Source organism: Apodemus sylvaticus, chromosome 19 (assembly GCF_947179515.1).
Source record: "Apodemus sylvaticus chromosome 19, mApoSyl1.1, whole genome shotgun sequence".
Lineage (NCBI taxonomy): Eukaryota > Metazoa > Chordata > Mammalia > Rodentia > Muridae > Apodemus > Apodemus sylvaticus.
The window spans coordinates 42,110,472-42,129,580 of NC_067490.1; the positions used below are offsets into that span (position 1 = coordinate 42,110,472).

General features: G+C 47.9%; 1 protein-coding gene across 4 annotated transcripts in view; it reads left to right on the plus strand.

Annotated features, from left to right (window-relative positions):
• Positions 1-258: 258 nt before the first annotated feature.
• Positions 259-19,109, plus strand: part of Fyn (FYN proto-oncogene, Src family tyrosine kinase) — a 196,318-nt gene continuing 177,467 nt past the window's right edge. For 3 of the 4 annotated variants that reach the window (XM_052163518.1, XM_052163519.1, XM_052163522.1), the window contains exon 1: positions 274-357. In XM_052163518.1, the coding sequence (XP_052019478.1) occupies positions 325-357 (33 nt within the window). In that variant the 5' untranslated portion in view covers positions 274-324. Of the gene's footprint in view, positions 358-19,109 lie in introns of all 4 variants that reach the window. The other variant, XM_052163520.1, reaches the window with a different exon arrangement.

A 19,109-nucleotide genomic window follows, 5' to 3' on the forward strand; every position in this document is an offset into this window, starting at 1 on the left:
TGCAGTTGCGCCATCTGTCAGGAGCGCAGCCGGCGGGGAGGGGGATCCGCGGAGAGGAGGAGGGGTCGCCGTACGCCGGGCCTCCGCGACCCGCCCGCTGGTCAAGAGCGCAGCGAGGCCGCCTCTAGCCGGAGCGTTCCGAGGATTTCCCCGGGCGCACACAAAGCCGCCACCCGCGCCAGGGAGGGACCGAGCTGCCGGGCCGGGGACACCGGCGCCGCCCCCTCGGCGCTTCGCGAGGCCCACGAGCTCCTGGGCCCCGCCGCGGAGCCGCCGGAGCCGCCTGGGCCGCGCCGGAGGAGGGCGGGGAAGAGGACCATGTGAATGTGCTCCGGAGCCGAGGGCCACGCCACGCAGGTAAGCGACCGGGGATGCGCGGAGCCTCGGGATGCTGCGGATACGCCCGGCCCAGCGCCCCCGCACGGGCTGCCTCCGCTGCGGTCCCGCCGCGCAGCCTCCAGGGCGCCCCGCGACGCAGGACACCGATGCTGGGTGCCGCCCCGAGGCTGCGCGGGCACCGGGATGCCTTTCCTCGGCCGCCGGCGGGCGCCGGGTGAAAAATAGGAATTGGCTTGGGGGCGAGGTTGGCCCAGCTCCGCCCCCGCCCTCCTTTCGCGGCCCCCCGCGGGGACCCGGGCTGTGTATGTTGTTTTAATGTCAGGGATGATGTAATCACTTAATAATTGATGCCCCGTGCTGCTTTCCTCCCCACCCAACCCCTGCCCCACTCCTCCACCTCCCGGCCTCCTCCCTCGGCGGCCCTTGCGTTCCCCAGCGCATCCTCCTGCCTATTTCTGGAGCCTCCCTTGCACTTCCCCCACCCTCCCCTTCACCCTTCCTGTGTTACCACCCACCCACCCTTCCCCTTACCCCTGTGTCTGGCCTTGCCTCCTCTTCCTCTGTCCCCCACCCCTTCTGTTCTCCCAAGCTTATTTCTCCTCCCTTCTGGACTCGCTGTATTTCCTCCCTACTTCCCTAGGTCGGTAGATGGTTTTGTTTGGTCTCCTCCAGGCTGTCTTATCTCTGAGGCCACAGGGACTGGGCTAGAAAGAGGCCACCAAGCTTGGGCCCAGGAGGCGTTTGCCGGGACTCACTGGGAGGAGGGTAATAAAGTCACCCATTTTGCCCCTCCTTCCTCTAATAAATCAGACTCGCTCTGTGTGTGTGTGTGTGTGTGTGTGTGTCACACAAAGAGCCCTTTCAGTTCATAGAGAAGAGACACATAAAGTACCCAGGGCACCATGCTTCTTCTGTCTCTTCCCTGAGGCTTCCCTTTCTTTCTGGTGAAGCAGTTGATCTCTTAGTCTTTTCTGCCACATTTACCAAAAACAAAAAAACAAAAAACGCAAAAAAACAGAAAAACAAAAAACAAAAACCGAAGGCTCCCGGATCCCCGGTGGCAGGTGCAGGCATTTTGCTGTATTCACAGACTGGTAGTGGCACCGAGTGGCAACTGCAGTTTCCTCTATTTAAGGTGTGTGTGTGTGTGTGTGGTGGTGGTGGTGTTGGTTGGGGGGGATCGTGATTATTTCAGCTGTTTTAGGAGTTGCTATACTTTTAAGGAAACCTTCCATCTCTCATTTCCCCCCCTTTTCTTCTTGGGGGATAGGCACGGACACCCGAAACAGGATAAATCGATGGGGGAATCAGAAGATTTTTGTGTCTGAATCAGAATCAAACTGTTTAACAAGAGTGAGGCGGCCTGACTGGATTCTCTAAAGTCCAAGGCAGCTTTGCTGAATGAAGTCTTCTGAAATGTGCTCTGGTCTGCCCAGAAATGCTGCCTAGCCCTTTTATTTAAGTAACTGGGGCTGTGTTCGAAAGCACTGGGGCTGGCTTTTGTAAGATGCTGGAGGTACCACTTGTCTGCTTCAAGGTTGGCTTTGGATGCTTCTGTCCGCTCGCCACCAAAGCAGCTACAATAGTTTTCTCAGTCTCCGTGTCCCTGCCCCACGAGTACCACACATTCAGACTTCAGAGGAAGTGGTTTCAACTCTGAAGCTTTGGGGCTTAGTTAACTGTGAACAGGGGATGTAGAGGTCTGAATTCAGAACCTATGATGTTCCTCCTAAAGTAGAAAAGTTAGTGTAAGCCTCGGGCTTAGTATGTCAAAGCTTAGGTCTGATCTGCTGATCCTGGATTGTGGGGTCTCAACTGTTGCAAGTAACGAAACTGTCCCAAGTTTACTCGTGAGCTGTTTTATCTGGAAAAAGTTGTGATGCAATAAACTGACATCTTTCATGGATATATAATATACATATACGCATATATACATGTACACATATATGCGTACACACATACGTACAGCAGAAGGGTTAATACTGAATGTTCTCTGAAAACAAAGGCTGGTTTGTTGGGATGCCAGACCCAGAAAGGAAAGTCAATACACAATAAACTTACACTGTCCTGACCAAGTCAAAGGCACTTGCTAATGATAAGGTTGCATGAGTGTGAGACTGTGCTCTACTTCCTGGGGGTCTGGGTCCCCCCCCCCAGCCCCCATCGTCGGTGTTCTTGAGGCCCAGGCCCAGCACAAATGTCATCTCTATCCTGAAGCCTTCACAAGCTTCTCTGTCCCAGACAAGCCACCATGTCCCCTAATTTGTCTTCCAGCACCATCATCAGATGCTGGTTTTTGTTTTCTGTCCATTTCTGCCAATGCGTAGAGAACCTAAATCTGGCTTGACTCGTTTTTTTTTTCTGTCAAGTTTTACTTTAGTTGGTATTACTTGGTGGTTTGAGTGACAAATGATATGTACCCAGTGTCTTTTAAAGAGACTCACGTTAGTAGCTGTAACAGGCCCAGAAACGTATAATGGTGCAAACCCACAATATATTTATTTTTGTTCACGTGACTGCCCCACCTGGAGTGTCTGCTCAGTGGGTGGCTTTCTTCTGTCATGAGTGGTTCTGGGTCCCATTCTCCCATCCTGCCACAGCTTTTCTTTTCTTTTCTTTTCCCCCCGAGGCAGGGTTTCTCTGTGTAGCCCTGGCTGTCCTGGAACTCACTTTGAAGACCAGGCTGGCCTTGAACTCAGAAATCTGCCTGCCTCTGCTTCCCAAGTGCTGGGATTAAAGGCATGCGCCACCACCGCCCAGCCTGCCACAGCTTTTCATTGTAACCCGTTTAACAGATTGGTGGGGTGAAGAGTTGGGGAGGGCGTGTCCACCTTTAAAATGGTTTGGTCTCCACACGCCATTTCCACTCCGTCTTTAGAAGAGTCACAGCTATATGGCCATGTTTAATGGTAGGAGATTCCAATCTGAGAGGGTAGGTCAGCCATGTGGCCTGAGAAAGGAAAAGACATGTGTTTTGTAAACACCTTTGCATAATACTTAACAAAAGCCATCATTGTTTGGTTGCTTTGATTTTATAAGTTAAGGTATTTTCATCTTCAGCATGTGTTTAAAAACTTGGCATTTTGTCATTTCGGGGGGTCCGCCTATCCCTGGGCGATCCCTGGCCGTGCTGTCATTTAGTCCTGGCTCTGTGGAGTTAATGTGGTTCTTTTACCCCCAGAAGCACCTATCTTGGCCTAGTTTTCTTCTGGCAATTCTGGAAACTCTGAAGAGACTAGGGGAGATCCTTATAAATCACAGTGCCATTTTACTTAGTTTCCTTAACAATTAAACTGAGTCTTGGTGATCCCAGAGGAGAACTTCATTGGGGACTGGACAGTGCGGTTGTGGGAGTGAGAGTCCCATCTATTTGCTTAGGTTACTAAGGACGGAACTGACGTTACTGTCTATTCACTGACATATTCTTTCATGACTGTTCCTGGTTTAGTTGGAAATTAGACTTTTCCTCTTTTCCTTCAGCATGTAGGACAGGTGAGACTTCATTGCCAGCTTTCTGGGCTGTGTCTTTCCATCCAGCACATTACATGGAAGCTGACAGTACTTCTGGACTTGGAGTAGGGGAGCTGCTAGGATTTCAAATGTTCCCTGGCCTCCACAGACCTCCACATTAGTGTGGGAGTCCAGCCCATATCAGTTACCACAGTTGATAATGTACTTTTATTTTTGCAGTAACCATTTCCTTACATTTCTCTGTCCTACAACTGCGATGCTGTTTCATGCAAGAAAGCGATGGGGTAGGGCTGTGTCTGGCAGGGAATGCATCAGAGCCCTTACTCCATAGAAGCCTTCTAGAGAAGGAGACAATACTACACAATAGTTGACAATTATTGAGAACTCACCCTGGGTCAGTTCCTCCACTCAGGAGCTAATCTGAGCAATTGTAATATGAAACAATGTCTCTGCTAATTACCCCTGCTATGGAAGGAGAGTTACAAGCTTCAATACTCTTGAGTAACTAATCTAAAACCATTCTAAGGGAAGAGTCAGGATCAGGCTCAGTTAGTGTGGCTACAGTATCTTTGCCCTACGCCACCAGGTGCAGGAGGAGATGGAAGGAAGTGAGACTTGATTAGCTGGATTTGGTGGGAAGTCCTCTATACCAGGGCAAAAAAAGAAAACAGACTGGGATGTTGTAACTAGTTCAAAACCAGATGGGGACCGTGGAGAGATGGACAGAGGGCTAAGACGGAGCTGAAGGAGAAACTGAAACGGTTTTAAAAGTGCTCGTCCTGAATGCCTTAGAGGAGTTCCAAGTGGAGCTACGGCAGGAGCTTCATTTGTATTTTGTGAACTAACTTGGTCATAGTGTGGGACTTCGGGTGGACAAGAGCCGTTCTGGGAGAATTATTTGCAGAATCTGAGAATGCAAATGAAGGGTTGGGTGGAAAGGGTTTAGCAGAGGCGGGAGAGGAAGGTTGAGGCAGAGAAGTCACTGAAATGATTGCAGATGTGGAGGCCAGCAAGGGGGCAGAAGGATGGCTTCCTTGTGGTCACTTCCGGATGTTTATGCAGGTGACTGGGTGGCTGGACTTAGAGCTACAGAAGAGGACTAAGATTCAAACATCAGTTTGCTAGTAGCAAATTGCAAACTACTCGAAGCTGTGGATGTGTCCCTTGGGGAGAATGTGTCAATAGAAAGAATAGATATGGCCAAGGTGAGCCCAGTAACAGAAATAGAGGTGCAGGCCCTCAGTGGAGGAGATCTCACATATGGGACAGGACAGGCAAGGTGTTTGTAGTAGCTGGAGCCAGAGAGGTGACAAGTTACAGATGAAACGTGCCATTGGATTTAGCATGGGAAGTTTGGGAACCAGACCAGTGACCAGAGTTATCAGTCTTGGTATCTGCTTCTGCACAACAAGTACAGAGGTCGGATGTATAATCACAAAGAATCTACTCAGAATTTGTCAAGGTTGAAGGTCATGGAATCCAGAATCTTAAGGATCATATAATTTAATAGGCTAATTTCACTGGAGGCAAAAGTGAAATCCAGAGAGAATTGGTAACATACGCAAAGTGCCAACATCACTAGGTTTTGAGCCTTTCAGTTCAGGAGAGGGGTGGGGTTTAGAGTCTGGAGCTGAGGTAGGGTCCCAGATTGATCATCCTGGACCTTATCTTTCTTGACTTCTATTGCTTTATCTTTTTTTCCTTTTAATTGGGGGTGGTAGTAAGACAGATGGATGTGAGTGCAGGTGTCAGAGGAGGCAGAGGAGTCAGATCTTCTGGAGCTGGAGATACTGTTCAGTTGTGAGCAGCCTGATGGGGGTTCAGGGAACTGAACTGGGGTCTTCTCCAAGAGCATAACACATTCTTAACCACTGAGCCTTCTCTGTTTCCGTTTCTTTATCTCTAAATGGAGACTGACTGAATTGACAAAAGTAAAGCACCACACTCCAGTAAACTACTGTGTGTGTTTGCTACTGTTGATATGTAATGTGCGCACGAACGCACAGCCACACACACACACACACACACACCAACATTTAGATAATAGAAATTACATTCATATCTTAGTATGTCCATGATCTGTGTGTGTGTGTGTGTGTGAGTACATATGTATATGTTTGTGTTTAAAAACTATTGTGTGTATACTAGGGAGTTTTGAGTGTTTATAATGAGATTTAATGAAAGATTGCCTGTGTCAGATCAAGAAATGTTAGGCAAGATAGGACATTTGCTTATATGGTGTGGTTGAAACAGCATCTTTGGTGAATCTTTTTAAGAAATACAGACTCTTCTTTGTCCCTGAGAACAGAACATTAAGGCATTCTGAAGTCAACCCTGTAAAGGGTTTCTTTCTTTTTGTCAGGCAACCGGAATTGTAACCTATTTATACTTCAGTCCCTTGAATTTGACTTTAGGATGGATCCTGATTTTGTAAAGGAAAAAGTAACCACAGAGAAAGAAAAAACATGCATTTGATTTCTGGGAAAAAAAAAGAGTTGGGTTATTCAGAGAAATATGACCATCTTTGAGAGTTTGTAGTTGAGAAAATCTAATTTTTAGCTCTTAAAACAACCTAAGTAGCCTCAACAACATTATCTAGATGGGCTTAGGTGACAAGTAGCATAGACAATGTGGGGATAAGTGACACTCTGGACTTGATTAGGGCGCAGTAATCCTAGAAGGATATAAATTGAACTGGATTTACGGCCTAATAAAAACGTGGGAAGAGCAGATAATGCTATCTGACTCATGAAACTTTAACAGTGTTTGCTAGACTCGGAGTTGTGGCATTTGGATGAGGGTGCTTCTGTTGCTCGCTCTCTGCCTGTTTCCACAGGGCGGTGCTGGGATAGGTGGCCACCTTGGTCTTCTTGGGTGCACCGAGAAAGCACACATCCATTCTGCATTAGTATGCCTGCCATCTCAAGGCAACACCATGCTGTCTTGGGAAAGTAGACATTGAGCACCTATTTCCTGTAAGCATGGAGGGAAAAAAATTACAGTATCAGAAGAGCTTAGCGTGCTGCTTATCCCTGTTCCGAAAGCTTTTCCCAAGGATTACGTGTTTTGGGCTTGTACGCACCTCACCATTTTTGTTGGTAATAAAAGATGTACCCAGTTTACCACAGCTACTCATTCTTGACTGAATATGTTGGACAGATAACACCAGCCTTTTATTGAACCCTGGGGGCCTGTGTTTGCCTTTCTACACACGGTAATTTTTTAATCATAACAACTCCATGTGACAGGCACAATATTATTATCCCCATTAGTCACACGGGGAGACCGAGCCTCAAAGCTGTGAGGTCACTTGCGCGTGTCACACAGCTAATAGCTTGTAAGGCTGGGCCTGGGTGCTTCCGGCTTCTGAAGGCTGTGATGCCTCTTTCCTGCCACCCATCCACTGCAGTTTCTGTCATACGCTAGGGCACACACACGCACCTTTACCCCACTGTGAAAACCCCACTCCCCCTCCATGGAGCCAGTGAGGACTCACTTCCCGAGAAGCCCCCTCTCTGCCCTCCCTCAGGACTCCCACAACACTTGCCTACGCCTCCTGTCACCACAGCACAGCCTGACTCATGCTGCAGAGGGAGTCAGATGGGTGGGGGACAGGGAGTACTGGACTTTTACAACGCCATGTTGGCCCTTGGCAAATCAGGGGTGTATGGGAGTGATTTGAGAGGGTAACACACACACAGCATTATTCCATGACATCGTCAGTCAGCCTGACTTAGCAAGGTTACATGACTTTTGTCAGGGCTGGTAAGTGGCGGAGCTGAGGCTCGAACCCAGGTGGGCTGGCTCCAGTGTAGGCATCTATTACTTTCCTTTTGCTCCATCCTTCAAAAGAGATTGTGGCCTGTGAGGGAGAGTGTGTACCCAGCAGCTCCCTTGCCAGCACTGCAGAGCTAGCGCATGGCCAGCCTTGGCCCTTTAGCTCTGTAGAACAGCAAACAGGTAAGAAAGCCAGGTTTTACAGGGAGTGCAGAGTACCTGGGCCCTGATGGAGCACACATTCCCAGGCCAAGGAGGCCAGCCAGGGTAGAACACTGAAATCCTTTCTGTAGCTGGGAGGAGCAGTGGGATAGAGGGGGAGGAGGGACGGAGGAGGGACTTCCAGAAGGCGGGAATAAAGCAATCACAGTGGTGGGAGCACAGTGGTGGGAGCACAGTGGTGGGAGGTGGAGGGCGGAGCCTCAGCCTCTGAGACCAGAAGGCCTCTCAACTTGCATTTTAAAGGTTTCTAAGTCCCTGCTTCTTTTGAAAGTGCTAGTGGGATTTCATTTGGTGAACTCGGAGACTTTATTTTCTTCAGAGCTTCCATCTTTGAGGTACCCCAAAATAGTAGGCTTTTTAGAAGTTGTGTAAGGAGTCCATCTGCTTTATTTTGAAAAAGTAGGACTTTAATGGAAAATTTAAAATGAGCTAGGTTTTCTTTGCCACAACAAAGCCCGGGGACGTTTCCCCAGACCTCCTTTTACTGCTCCCCAAAAAGCGATTGGGTCTGTACATCTGTGACAGCCTGTCTAATTGTCACCCCACCGAAGGCAGATGCGCACCAGTCAGTTCCTTCAGTTCACATGGTGGTGTCTAGTTCACGGCATTTTCGAATACTGACACATGTAAAATTTGGTTTTTGTTTCAATTTTATTTTTATTTCACCGTGTGAGTGACATCAGAGAGTTTTAAGAAGCGCTGGTTTCTGTTCCCCGTTTCCCTGGTTAGTCTCTCAGTTTGAGGGTGCCCTTTGCTCTAGTTTGTGCTCTAACCCAGAAATGCAAGCACAGCATCTTGCTGTTCTCAGACGCAGGGCTCAGAGCTGGCCTGCAGCAAACTCTATACCATGTGGTCATTCTTACCACTTACCGCCGGCTCCTCCCACACAGGGCAGGTTCTTCATACGCCCCGGTTTGGTCTACATCCTCGGGATTTGTGTCCTTGTGACTCTGGCTTGCAGAGAACATTTGCTTCACTCCCATGCTCTGGACTGAGTGGGGAGGCCCTGATTCTTGTCAGCAGGAGCTGATGTTGACGCTGGTTCCTCCTGTGTGCTAATCACTCACAGAGTAGGAGGAGAAAGGCCATGTTCCTGAGGCTAGCCTTGTAAACCTCCTATGGCCACGCCCTTCCTTACTTAGACCTGGCTCACCTCACTGCTTAGCCAAGATGGCTGCCCACTCACTGCATCTGGGTCTTACGGCCTTGCTTTTATTACCCTTTTCTGGACCCTTAACTTTTCCTTTCCCTTAGAATTCTTCCTGTTTGCCAAGGCCCAATTAGAATCCCAGACTCCTTATTTTCTTACGTTAAGGATTTATCTCTGTCGGTAACATTCTAGTACATGATGCCGTGTGCTATTTAAAAGCTGATATGAGAAATCCAAGGTTCAAAGAGCTTTAGGATTAGCCCAAGTTAATACTCAAGCTACTAATTTAGCTAAGACCAGCTTTCCAGGTTCCTAAAGTCTTTATGTGAGAGTTCGGTCTTCTCAGAGATTGTCAGGCCTTTTTGTGCCAGCATATTGCTTGCCCGTCCATCTTTTAGTTTGTCCATTTGCAGCTTGTAGCAGTGTCACAAGTAGAAGGTCAATAGACATTGCTATGGAAGGGCCCCAGGGCAAGGTCTGAGGTACAGCTGGTTTCCCGGATGTCATGTATTAGACTGGCATCTTCCCGAATGGCGAGCAGAAGGTGTGTTCCCTACTGGCTGTGCTGTAGGTTTAGTTGTGGTCCTAGACGGCTTGGCACCTGTCATGTCGTGGAAATGTTTTGTGTTTAAAGAACTTCGTTCAGAAGCTTTAGCTTTTTCCTGGAAATTTAGGATGGTCTGGAAGGAGTTAGCTCTTCCCTCGGGCTACCATGTTTTCAGTGACAGAGGAGGAGATGAGACAAGGGATGGAGGTTCCCGCACCGCAGAGGGACATGCAAGACCAGGGAGGGTACCCAGAACGGCTCCACGCCTGGGGGACACTGGGAGCATATAGTCGTGGATGGTGAAATAGGGGGAGCTGACGGGCTACAGTCGTGCCCCACTCCTCCGAGGCAGAGGAAGCAGGGCCTCACCCCAGTGGACCTGCCACTTCTGGACTTTGCATTCAGCTGAGTCTCCTCAGCTATGCAGAAGGCAGCTCTGCCTGTGGGAGGGCCCTCTCCACGTGGCATCATCTGAAGGATCTCTTTAGCAGGGGAGGAGGGCTCTGTACCAGCGCGAAGGTCCCACAGAGTAAGGATTGACACTGCAGCTCGCCCTCAGCCTTTTCTGCGTATCTTTCAAAGGGCTGGTAGGAAATGAACTTTTTATAAAATGTTTTCCATGGTTACCGGAGAGATCAGTCCAGTCATTTTATTTTCCAATAAAAGACACACCAGCTCAATGGGCAGTGTTTGTCAGATATTGGCTGTGAGTCTTCTGAGGCACCTGTGAGCTGCACTGGGGTTCCTCATTAATGGCTTCCCTGGCCTAGCCCTCCCCCGAATGCTGGGGTTCATGTGCTGGCAAGGAAAGGACATTTTCTATGGATGTAGGACAGTTGCAGAAGCAAAAGGGAGTGTGCCTGGTGTTCACTGTTGTTTGAAATGCTATTGTGATCTTTGAGGAGTGGGGGTGGGGCGCATTATCTGCTTTAGCCATGAAGAGTCTAGTTCAAAATTTCCCTGCTCCCCCCCGCCATGTTAAGTGTCGGAGGTCATACTCTGCTGTGACAAGATGGCCATTACCCTGTGTTGGCTTCTGATGCCACCACGTGATATATACTGTTTGTCCATGCGAAGTCTCATAGAAGCAGACTAAAAGCTGCATTAAACTTCAGCGAGATATGCACTAATCTGCTTTCTGGTCAGTGTTCCTGCCTGCTTTTAGTAACGGTTCTAGAAGGAGCTGTTTCCTAAGAAAACCTCCCTGACATGGGCGGTTTTCTTCTCCTCAGAAGATCCGCTGTGCTTGTGGGTCCTCAGTCAGTCTGCAGTCCATATTCTCTTTGTTTCTTTTTTATAATTTATTTTTACTTTATGTGCATTGGTGCTCTGCCGGCATGAATGTCTGTATGAGGATGTCGGGATCCTCTGGAACTGGAGTTGTGAGATGCCACGTGGGCTCTGGGAATTGAACCCGGGTCCTTTGGAAGAACAGCCAGTGTGTTTTAACTGCTGAGCCGTCTCTTTAGCCCCCTATCCCCACCACCACCATATTCTGTTTTCAGGTAATAATTTCTATTCTGCCTGTGCTCCATCTTCTTGTGTGAGCATGCTGGGACCCCCTTTCTTGCCCGCCTGCAGCTGGAAGTGAAAGCAGAGGGAGCTGGGCACTCAGCTTCTCTGTGTGTGATGGGCAGCTGTGACCAGATGGGTCATGGTGTCTGTGGTCTGGCACGCCACTGGAACTTGGAGGGTTTCAGTGACTTGCCTTGGGGCAGTTGCAACTTTGCATGGTTGTGATTTTTGGCTTTGGAATGGAAAAGCTGGCCTTGTGCTGACCTAGAGTTTAATGTTGCTTTGACTAGTCAAGTGATCTGGATGCTCTGAGACACTAAAGGAAACTGCAGCTGAATCAACTCAAAGTAGAGATCAGGGACAAAGGCTTGAAATGAGTGGTAGGGAAGAGTCTGATCGCTGGGGAGCAATGTTGGACAAGAGACAGAATTGAAGAGCCCTTCATCTAAGGAAACTCTAGGAGATAGAAGATTCTAGGTAGAGGTTGATGCAGGGGTGACTCTTCATTAAGTGGATTTCTATTCTACAGTAGAAAACCTGTAGATAGTAAGGACACTAGATGTAAGGAATTTGAGAACGGGAACCACTGGCCTCTAATGCCCTTGGTTCAGTGTTTATAAATATTTTGAAAGAAGGATGTGTGCATGTATAGCTTTTATCCTTAATGAACGTTCTGGACCCTGGGGATGTTACATCATGAGTAGCTAGTTTGACCAGAATCATATTTTCAACTAATACTCAGTTTTCGTTTGATTCCTTCTAATTCTTGCTGCCCTGAGACTCTTCTCCCTTTGGGGCTAAGGATTCTTTATAAGGGGAGGACAGAACATGGCCAAGGACAAGAATGCATTGCTTAGCTTTTGATGTTCAAGCAGGCCTTTCGAGCATCTTTCGGAGACCAGAGTTAGCCCAAGCCTTTATTTAAGAGGCACAGTTTCTTAGAAGGAAAACAATTGCAGATCCCAAGGAACCAGACCTCAGAAGGCTGGAATGCATGTATGACGCTCATGAAGGAAAGGGCAGTTCCCCCTTGAATGGAAAGGAGAAATCTTTGCCTGGGTTAGTGACAAGAGCTTACAGAGATTTGGAGACGTCTAGACTTGAGGAGTAGATGGTCACTGAGACCCGGTGGCCCTTCCTCAGGGATTCTCCTAAGGGGTCATTCAGATCTTTGGAGTAAATCCCTGCAGGCAAAGGACATGTGTGCCCTGTTACCTGTGTGCAACTTTGGAAAGAAATCACTGAAGTAGTGGCTACATTTAGGCAGAACCAGGCCTGGAATTCCTGCCCCCTCTTGGTACCCCCAAAGCTTGCACGTGGCATGGGGGGAGTGGATTCTGAGAGTCCTACTTACTCTCTGAGTGGGTGCAGAGATGCCGAGAATTCTGAGATCAGAGTGAAGCTTGCAGAGAAGGAAGTAGTCCAGTCTCCCCCTAGAGACTGGCTTGAGAACATGGCTAGACACAGCCACATCCTAACAAGTTGACCAGTATGCCAAGCTCAGATGAAGAAGGAAGAGCTATTCCATCCGGGCTGGCAAGGACTTAGAGCTCAGGGCTGGGACCAAACCCTGCCACAGTCTGTAATCTTTCCCCAGGGGAAGGAGGGGGGACAAGAGGCTTTGAGAGGCACTTAGAGGTGAGTTTAATTTGACTAATTACCTGAAGCAACCAAAGTACTAACTCCTAAGAGACTGTACCAAGGTGGTGTTTTCCTGTCCTAAGCAGAGATGCAATGTTAATAATTAAGTTGGACCCAACCATTAAGAAATAAAGTAGTATACTTCAAAATACATGGTTTAGTGTGCTCTCGAGGCCTGAACAGTCAGCCTGTGTCTTCACTCTGTGGGAGGGCCAGGAATATGCTCATAAGAAACGTCCCGCTGAGGAAGTCACCACTTAGTACGCCTGTGTCAGGCTTGCTTTGACAGGGAGCGAGAAGTTGTGCCCTTTAGGCTAGCGCTGTCTACTTGGAACCACAGATTGTAGCAAGGGATTTGGCTGCTGTGAGTTTTTTGCGGTGCTGAAGGAGGGACCTCAGGTCAGGGAAACATATGGTAGAAGTTCAATCCTTTCTTGGACTTGCCCTGATGGTGAAGACTAAATTTTACTATGAGTATAAAATTTCTGTCTCGTTCTCGCTACTTCAGTATTTTAAACGTAATGGGGGAAATGCTAGAAATTATATCCCTAAACACAAGGGGAGATGCCCTTCATTTTTATTCAGTCCCCATGTACTAAATAAAGCATCCGTTATGCAGGGATTCATTTCCAAGTATAATTCATAAGTACTTTCTAGAACACTCGAGTGAGAGGGAGACAAACTCTTTAATTACGTTTCATTTCTCACTGACATGCATATAAGGGTGATGCTACATTTAGGAAGATGTGTTTGAAAACCTGCTATGTCCTGAAATAACTAGTAATTTTTGAAAGGAAATTTTTAGGCCTGTTTTAAAAACATGTGTCCGTTGGAGGTGTGGTGGGAGCTGTCTGGTGTATTGAATGCTTATGGATTTTCCTGCCAGAATATCACTGTTACCCTTCTGGCTGACCTCAGACCATAAACACCTCTCATGGTCTCCCTGGTCTTGTCAGTGAGAGCCAGGAGAGTTAGAGATGGGGTGCTGTAAGGTAAATGAAAAGAGTTACTAAATACAAAGCTACACAGACTGAACACACACACACACACACACACACACACTTGCTGATGTGTTGGTTGGCAAGTTAAATTGGATTTATGAAATGATTCTATTTCAAGACTAAAGTAACATATCTAAAACTCAAAACCGTATGTTTGTACACATTAGAGAAACTGTCACTTGCCCTGAGTATTTGTGCATTAGCAAGAGTGCTGTGATATTTGCTACTCACTAAGTCAGGTTTTAGTGCCATGCTACTGATGTGTGTGTGTGTGTGTGTGTGTGTGTGTGTCCGCGCGCGCACACACACACATATATATATTTTAATGAAGAGTGAGTGTTTAATTTTCTCATGAAGTTACCCCAATCCCTTCAGAATTATGTTTATGATTACTTCCTGAAATGGATACCTGTGAGTAGCAGTTACGCATACACCATAGTAATTCTGCTTGAAAAAGAGGCTCTTTCTGCAGGTGCAGAGTCCCTGGTGAGTGCAGAGCAAATTCTACTAAATAGGGGCTCTTCCCAGGCATCCCCCACCCCAGAAATGAAATTTGTAAACACTTTTGCCCAAGTCGTACCATGAGTTTTTTTCTTCCATATTTTAGAATTACTACGTCCAATAAATTCCTGTAGTTCCCAACTTAGTGAAGTACGTTTTTGAGCGGTGCCTCTGTGTGCTCTGACTTAGATGAAGAAGGATCACATTTTCTATACTTATTTCTCCTTAGTGCAGAGCTTAAACTGTGTCCCCTTACAACCATGAGCCCCATCCAAAGCCTGCCACAAGCCACCTTTCCTGATGCAGTCTCAGCAGAGCCTCTCAGGCAGCGCTCAGTTTCCTCCCTTGCTTTCACTGGTGTGAACTTCTTCTCCTTTGCCTCAGCCTTGCTGTCACCGCAGTTGGCTCTCCACCTCGGCAGCTGAGATGCTGTCTTCTTCAGAGATTTCCAAATGGTTTTGAGCAAGATGCACCTCAGCTTGAGAGGTCTTGTTAACTGCAGCGTTGAATCAGGCGGCGTTAGCGTGGTCTCTCATACTTGGGTCGCCCAGCTGACAGGAGGCAAAAGATGATGTGTGTGTGCTGCTGTGAAGGGCCTTCTGCATTTCAACGGAAATGTTGTCAGTCAGTTTTTCTGAACAGGAGTATGTAATATGACCTGCTAGTTTCTACTCCCTCTTGTCCTTTTTTTTGTTTGTTTGTTTTTTGTTTTGTTTCTTGGATTTGTTTTTTTTCGAGACAGGGTTTCTCTGTATAGCCCTGGCTGTCCTGGAACTCACTCTGTAGACCAGGCTGGCCTCGAACTCAGAAATTCATCTGCCTCTGCCTCCCAGAGTGCTGGAATTACAGGCGTGCGCCACCACCGCCTGGCGCTCTTGTCCTTTTGTATTTAGTAGGATTTAGCCACTTGCTTGAGTGTAGTTATGAATTAGTGAATTAGTGTCATAACCAAAATGTAAGTAGCTTTCTGCTCCATAATCATCTGAGAAATAAGACCGTAGGTTTCAACATCAGAGTTTACACATCTGTCATCCCTAGAAAAAGAAGTCATTTCATCTCCTGAGTAGAACTTTTTTTTTTTACCATTACAGCAGCAATAACAATCACAGACAGTTCACCTGTGACAGTTGGGACTTGCGGAAGGTTTATTGTGATCCTCCAAGATACATGGGAGCTCCAGGTGACCTTCTTTAAGACTCATGATAAACTAGCCTAACCCTTGGCTCCCTTAACTGGCAATGAGGAGTTTCTTCTCATAAAGGTGATATATGAAAAAGCTTTCGGTTCACATCATATACATGCACACACACAGCGACCGAGTCTCCAGGTCTCTGCAGTGTTATGATGATGAATCTTCTGCAGGCGCACGGGGGAAGCCGTCAGCACTAGCTGTCTTACTGCAGAAGCTGTCGGCATCTGACGTGGTGTGTGGTACTTCTTCCTCAGGTTTGTGATGAGTGATCTCGGTCGGGGGTACTCCCACGGTGGACAGTGAACATAGTAAATATCAACAGACATTTTGTGCCGATTCACGTTTATCTTCAGCTTCCTTGAAAAACAAGATTTGGGGTTGGGTCTGTAGCTCCGGAGTAGTTTGCCTGGCGTGAAAAAAAGAAAACCAGAGATGCTTCAGTTTTAAAAGCTAGACTTGCAATTTCCTTTTCTTTGGCCCCGCTGTGGCTAGAAAAGATACTGGAAGGTTTAAGTATAACTGTTCAGTAAATGACAGGGGTGTTGTGATGAGAGTGGGTCTTCAAAGCCCCGCGGGAGGTCTGTTTCCTGCAGATACTTAGTGCACACCTGCTTCATGTTCTGTGTCTCCTTCTGGCTGACACTGTGCGTCTCAGGCTCAGCATGGCTGGGGCATGGTGACATCCTCTGTGACGGGGCAGCAGTATGGAATGCATGTGTCACTGCGAGTCGGGATTGGCTGGAGCTAGCTGACCTGGGTTCCCTCATCCAAGGGACCCTTGTAAGAGGAAGAAGGTTCCTTGCACTGTGACTGGGAAGGGCAGGAAAGAGAGAGACTGTCACCGTTGAAGTAAAACTCCCTTCACTGTGGTCTTGACGGTGGGCAGTTCTGAAGAGTGCCAGACCACCAGAGTACAAAGCCCAGGCCTGGTGGGTGGGTGACACCGTAACAGGTGTCTGTTGAAGTGAAGCACACACAGTACCATGTCCCTTCCCGCCCACCCGCCTTGGGCCCTCTCCTGTTAATGTTTCTGCCGTCGCTTCCTGCTCTTCACGCTTCCAGGCTTGCTTCCACAGCGGTGGATTCTAAAGGAAGCCTGTCACCGCAGTCTCGCCATTTCCCTCTTCCTATGACAGGATGTAGACCTGCTCTCTGTGGCCTCTCTGACACATACCCGCTGCCTGCTTTGTCGGGGTAACTAACGTGATTCTTGCCACGTTTGTGCATGTGTGCTTGCATATGCATGTTTATACATGTTTCAAGTCATAGAACTTGACGCCGCACACAGCGGCTTCAAAAATGCAGACTCATGCTTCTAGATAGAGCCGTTTTACACAGAATCTGAAATTTCTAGATTTTCTTGGGGAAAAAAAGCAAAATATAGCAAAACTAAAATGAAAAAAGTGTTGTTTTTTTTTTTTTTTTAAATTGAGCCAGGGTCTCACTGTGTATCCCAGGCTGGCCCAGAACTCAAGCTCCTTCTGTCTCAGCTCCTGAGGCACAGGGGTTACAAGTGCGAACCACCGTGCTTGGCTCCTACACATTTTAATGTAGTGAACTTGACTTGAAATCAGAAGGAAAAAGTGAAGGCGATTCCCTTGTTTCTTCCCCATGGTGGTAAGGAAATTCAGGTGTACATCTCTAGGATTCTAGTGTTGTTTCTAGCTCTGAAGACAGTTAAAAGAGCAGATGATCCCTGGCCCACCCATTCCATCCACCACCCCCCAGCCCTCCTCCCTCTCTTGGAAGAAAGCATGGACTAAAGGGAGCTGATTGTTTGCAGCACATTAGATGAGTGACTTTGTCCGAAGCACACGTGGCCTATATAACTGGGCACAGCACTCCTCTCGTTGACAGGGGCGTGACAGGCGGAAGCCACCAGGGACATAGGACACTGGGCTAGAGGATACTTTGAAGTCGCGGTTTTGAGACCGTGCTCTTGAGCAACTGTTCTCTGTTGTGTCTCTTTTGTAAGCTTGCCACACTCTTCAGTTTTATCATGAGCGCCTTTCCAAGGACAGTAAATGGTTTTACACATTATGACATCGTTTCCATAGTAACTAATGTATTTTAGCAGAGAGAGACAGTGGTAGAAGTAGGCTAAAAGGGGCAGATACAGAACTGGCACAGTGAAATGTAGGGCAGTGTGTGTTGTAGTAAAGACACGTCTTTTTTGTTTGTGTGTGTGTGCATGTGTATGTGCCTGGGTCTGTGTGTGTGCATGTGTGCACGTGTGTGTATTCTGTGTGTGTGTGTGTGTGTGTGTGTGTGTGCCTGTGTTTCCTGACCTATTCAGGAAAGCCTCTGTAGCTAGATCCTGACTTCTTAATATACTAATACAATTTTTGCTGCGTCCAGCACTCTTTGGCGTTTTGCTGACACCATGCCTTCGATCAGCCTCTTCGCTTTAGTGCTATCTGTATATCACGCTCCCTCTGGCCTTCTCCTCTGCCACACTCCCGTGTGTCAGCTCCCGCCTTTTGCGGTTTTTAGCTGGTTGTCTACACGGCCTGCCTCCACGTTGCGTTTGTTAGCAGGGCTTTCCAGTCAGGCCTGTCCGACACACTCTGATGCTAACTCCACTGAGCTCACTCATCCTCTGAGGGTTTTATATTCGGAAGCCTGAGTGTGCAGGTCTACTTTCAAATGTGTGTGCTAATCCCGGATTATTTTAGGCAGACAGGAATCATGCCGTGCCGCTCTGCTCTGGGCTTGTGAGTGGACTTGGATTGTTCTGGTATATGACTACACAAGCCTCTCTTATGCCCTTAAGTCTCCATGGATGAGGGAGAGTCACTGAGGTTCCTGTCTGACAGAAAGAGAAGTTGAGGCGAGGTCCTCAGCAGGGCAGTGTGCGACTGCCACCTTGGGAAGGAGTCTCATTCTTTAGCTCCTCCTCATCTATCTGCTTTGCATGTAGTATACCTGCCTGACCCTGGGGGCGTTAGTGTGTGACCCTGGCTGCACCCACAGGCCCAGTCACAGAGCACATAAATAGAAGAGCTAGGGATGTGAGTGCTTGGTTTCCCGGCCGACAGCTCACTCCCTGGCTGTGGACCAGACTTGCTGTCTTAGAGTGTACTTGATTTGTCAGTGGTGAGGGGTGTCATTAGGTAGGTGGCTTAGACTGCCTAATAAAAATGGACCCTGCAGTTGATGGTATCTGAGTTCATTGTTCTTATTTGGCAAACTTCTACAGGTTCCCTTAAGAAACCCTGTGTGCTCCCCGGTGCAGTGTGCAGGATGAAAGTGTTAGTGACAAGTATTCTATTGGCATGCGCACAGAAACACTGGATCCATGTTTGTGTATATGGGGGTGTGTCTGGCCTCAGGTGTCATTTTAGAAATGCTGTCCACCCCTTCCTATTAGCTTGGAACTTTCTAGGAGACTAGGTGGCCTGGACAGTGCCTTTCTCCTTCTGCCTGGCCAGCTATGGGACTGCAAGCATGTGTCACTACACCCAGCTATGTGTGTGTGTGTGTGTGTGTGTGTGTGAGAGAGAGAGAGAGAGAGAGAGAGAGAGAGAGAGAGAAGTTCTGGGAGTTAAACTCAGCAACTTGTGCTTGTAGGGAAGTGCCTTAGAAACTAAGCATTCTTCCCAGCCCCTGACTTGTATATTTGACAAAGTCCTCAGTGAGTCCATGGTACCTCTTTAAGGAGGCGTAGGGACTGTTTACTTATATAAACAAAGAGTAAATGAGCACACATAGCTTTGGCTAAGGCCTGTGTCCCACTGGAGGCGTGAGAGCCTG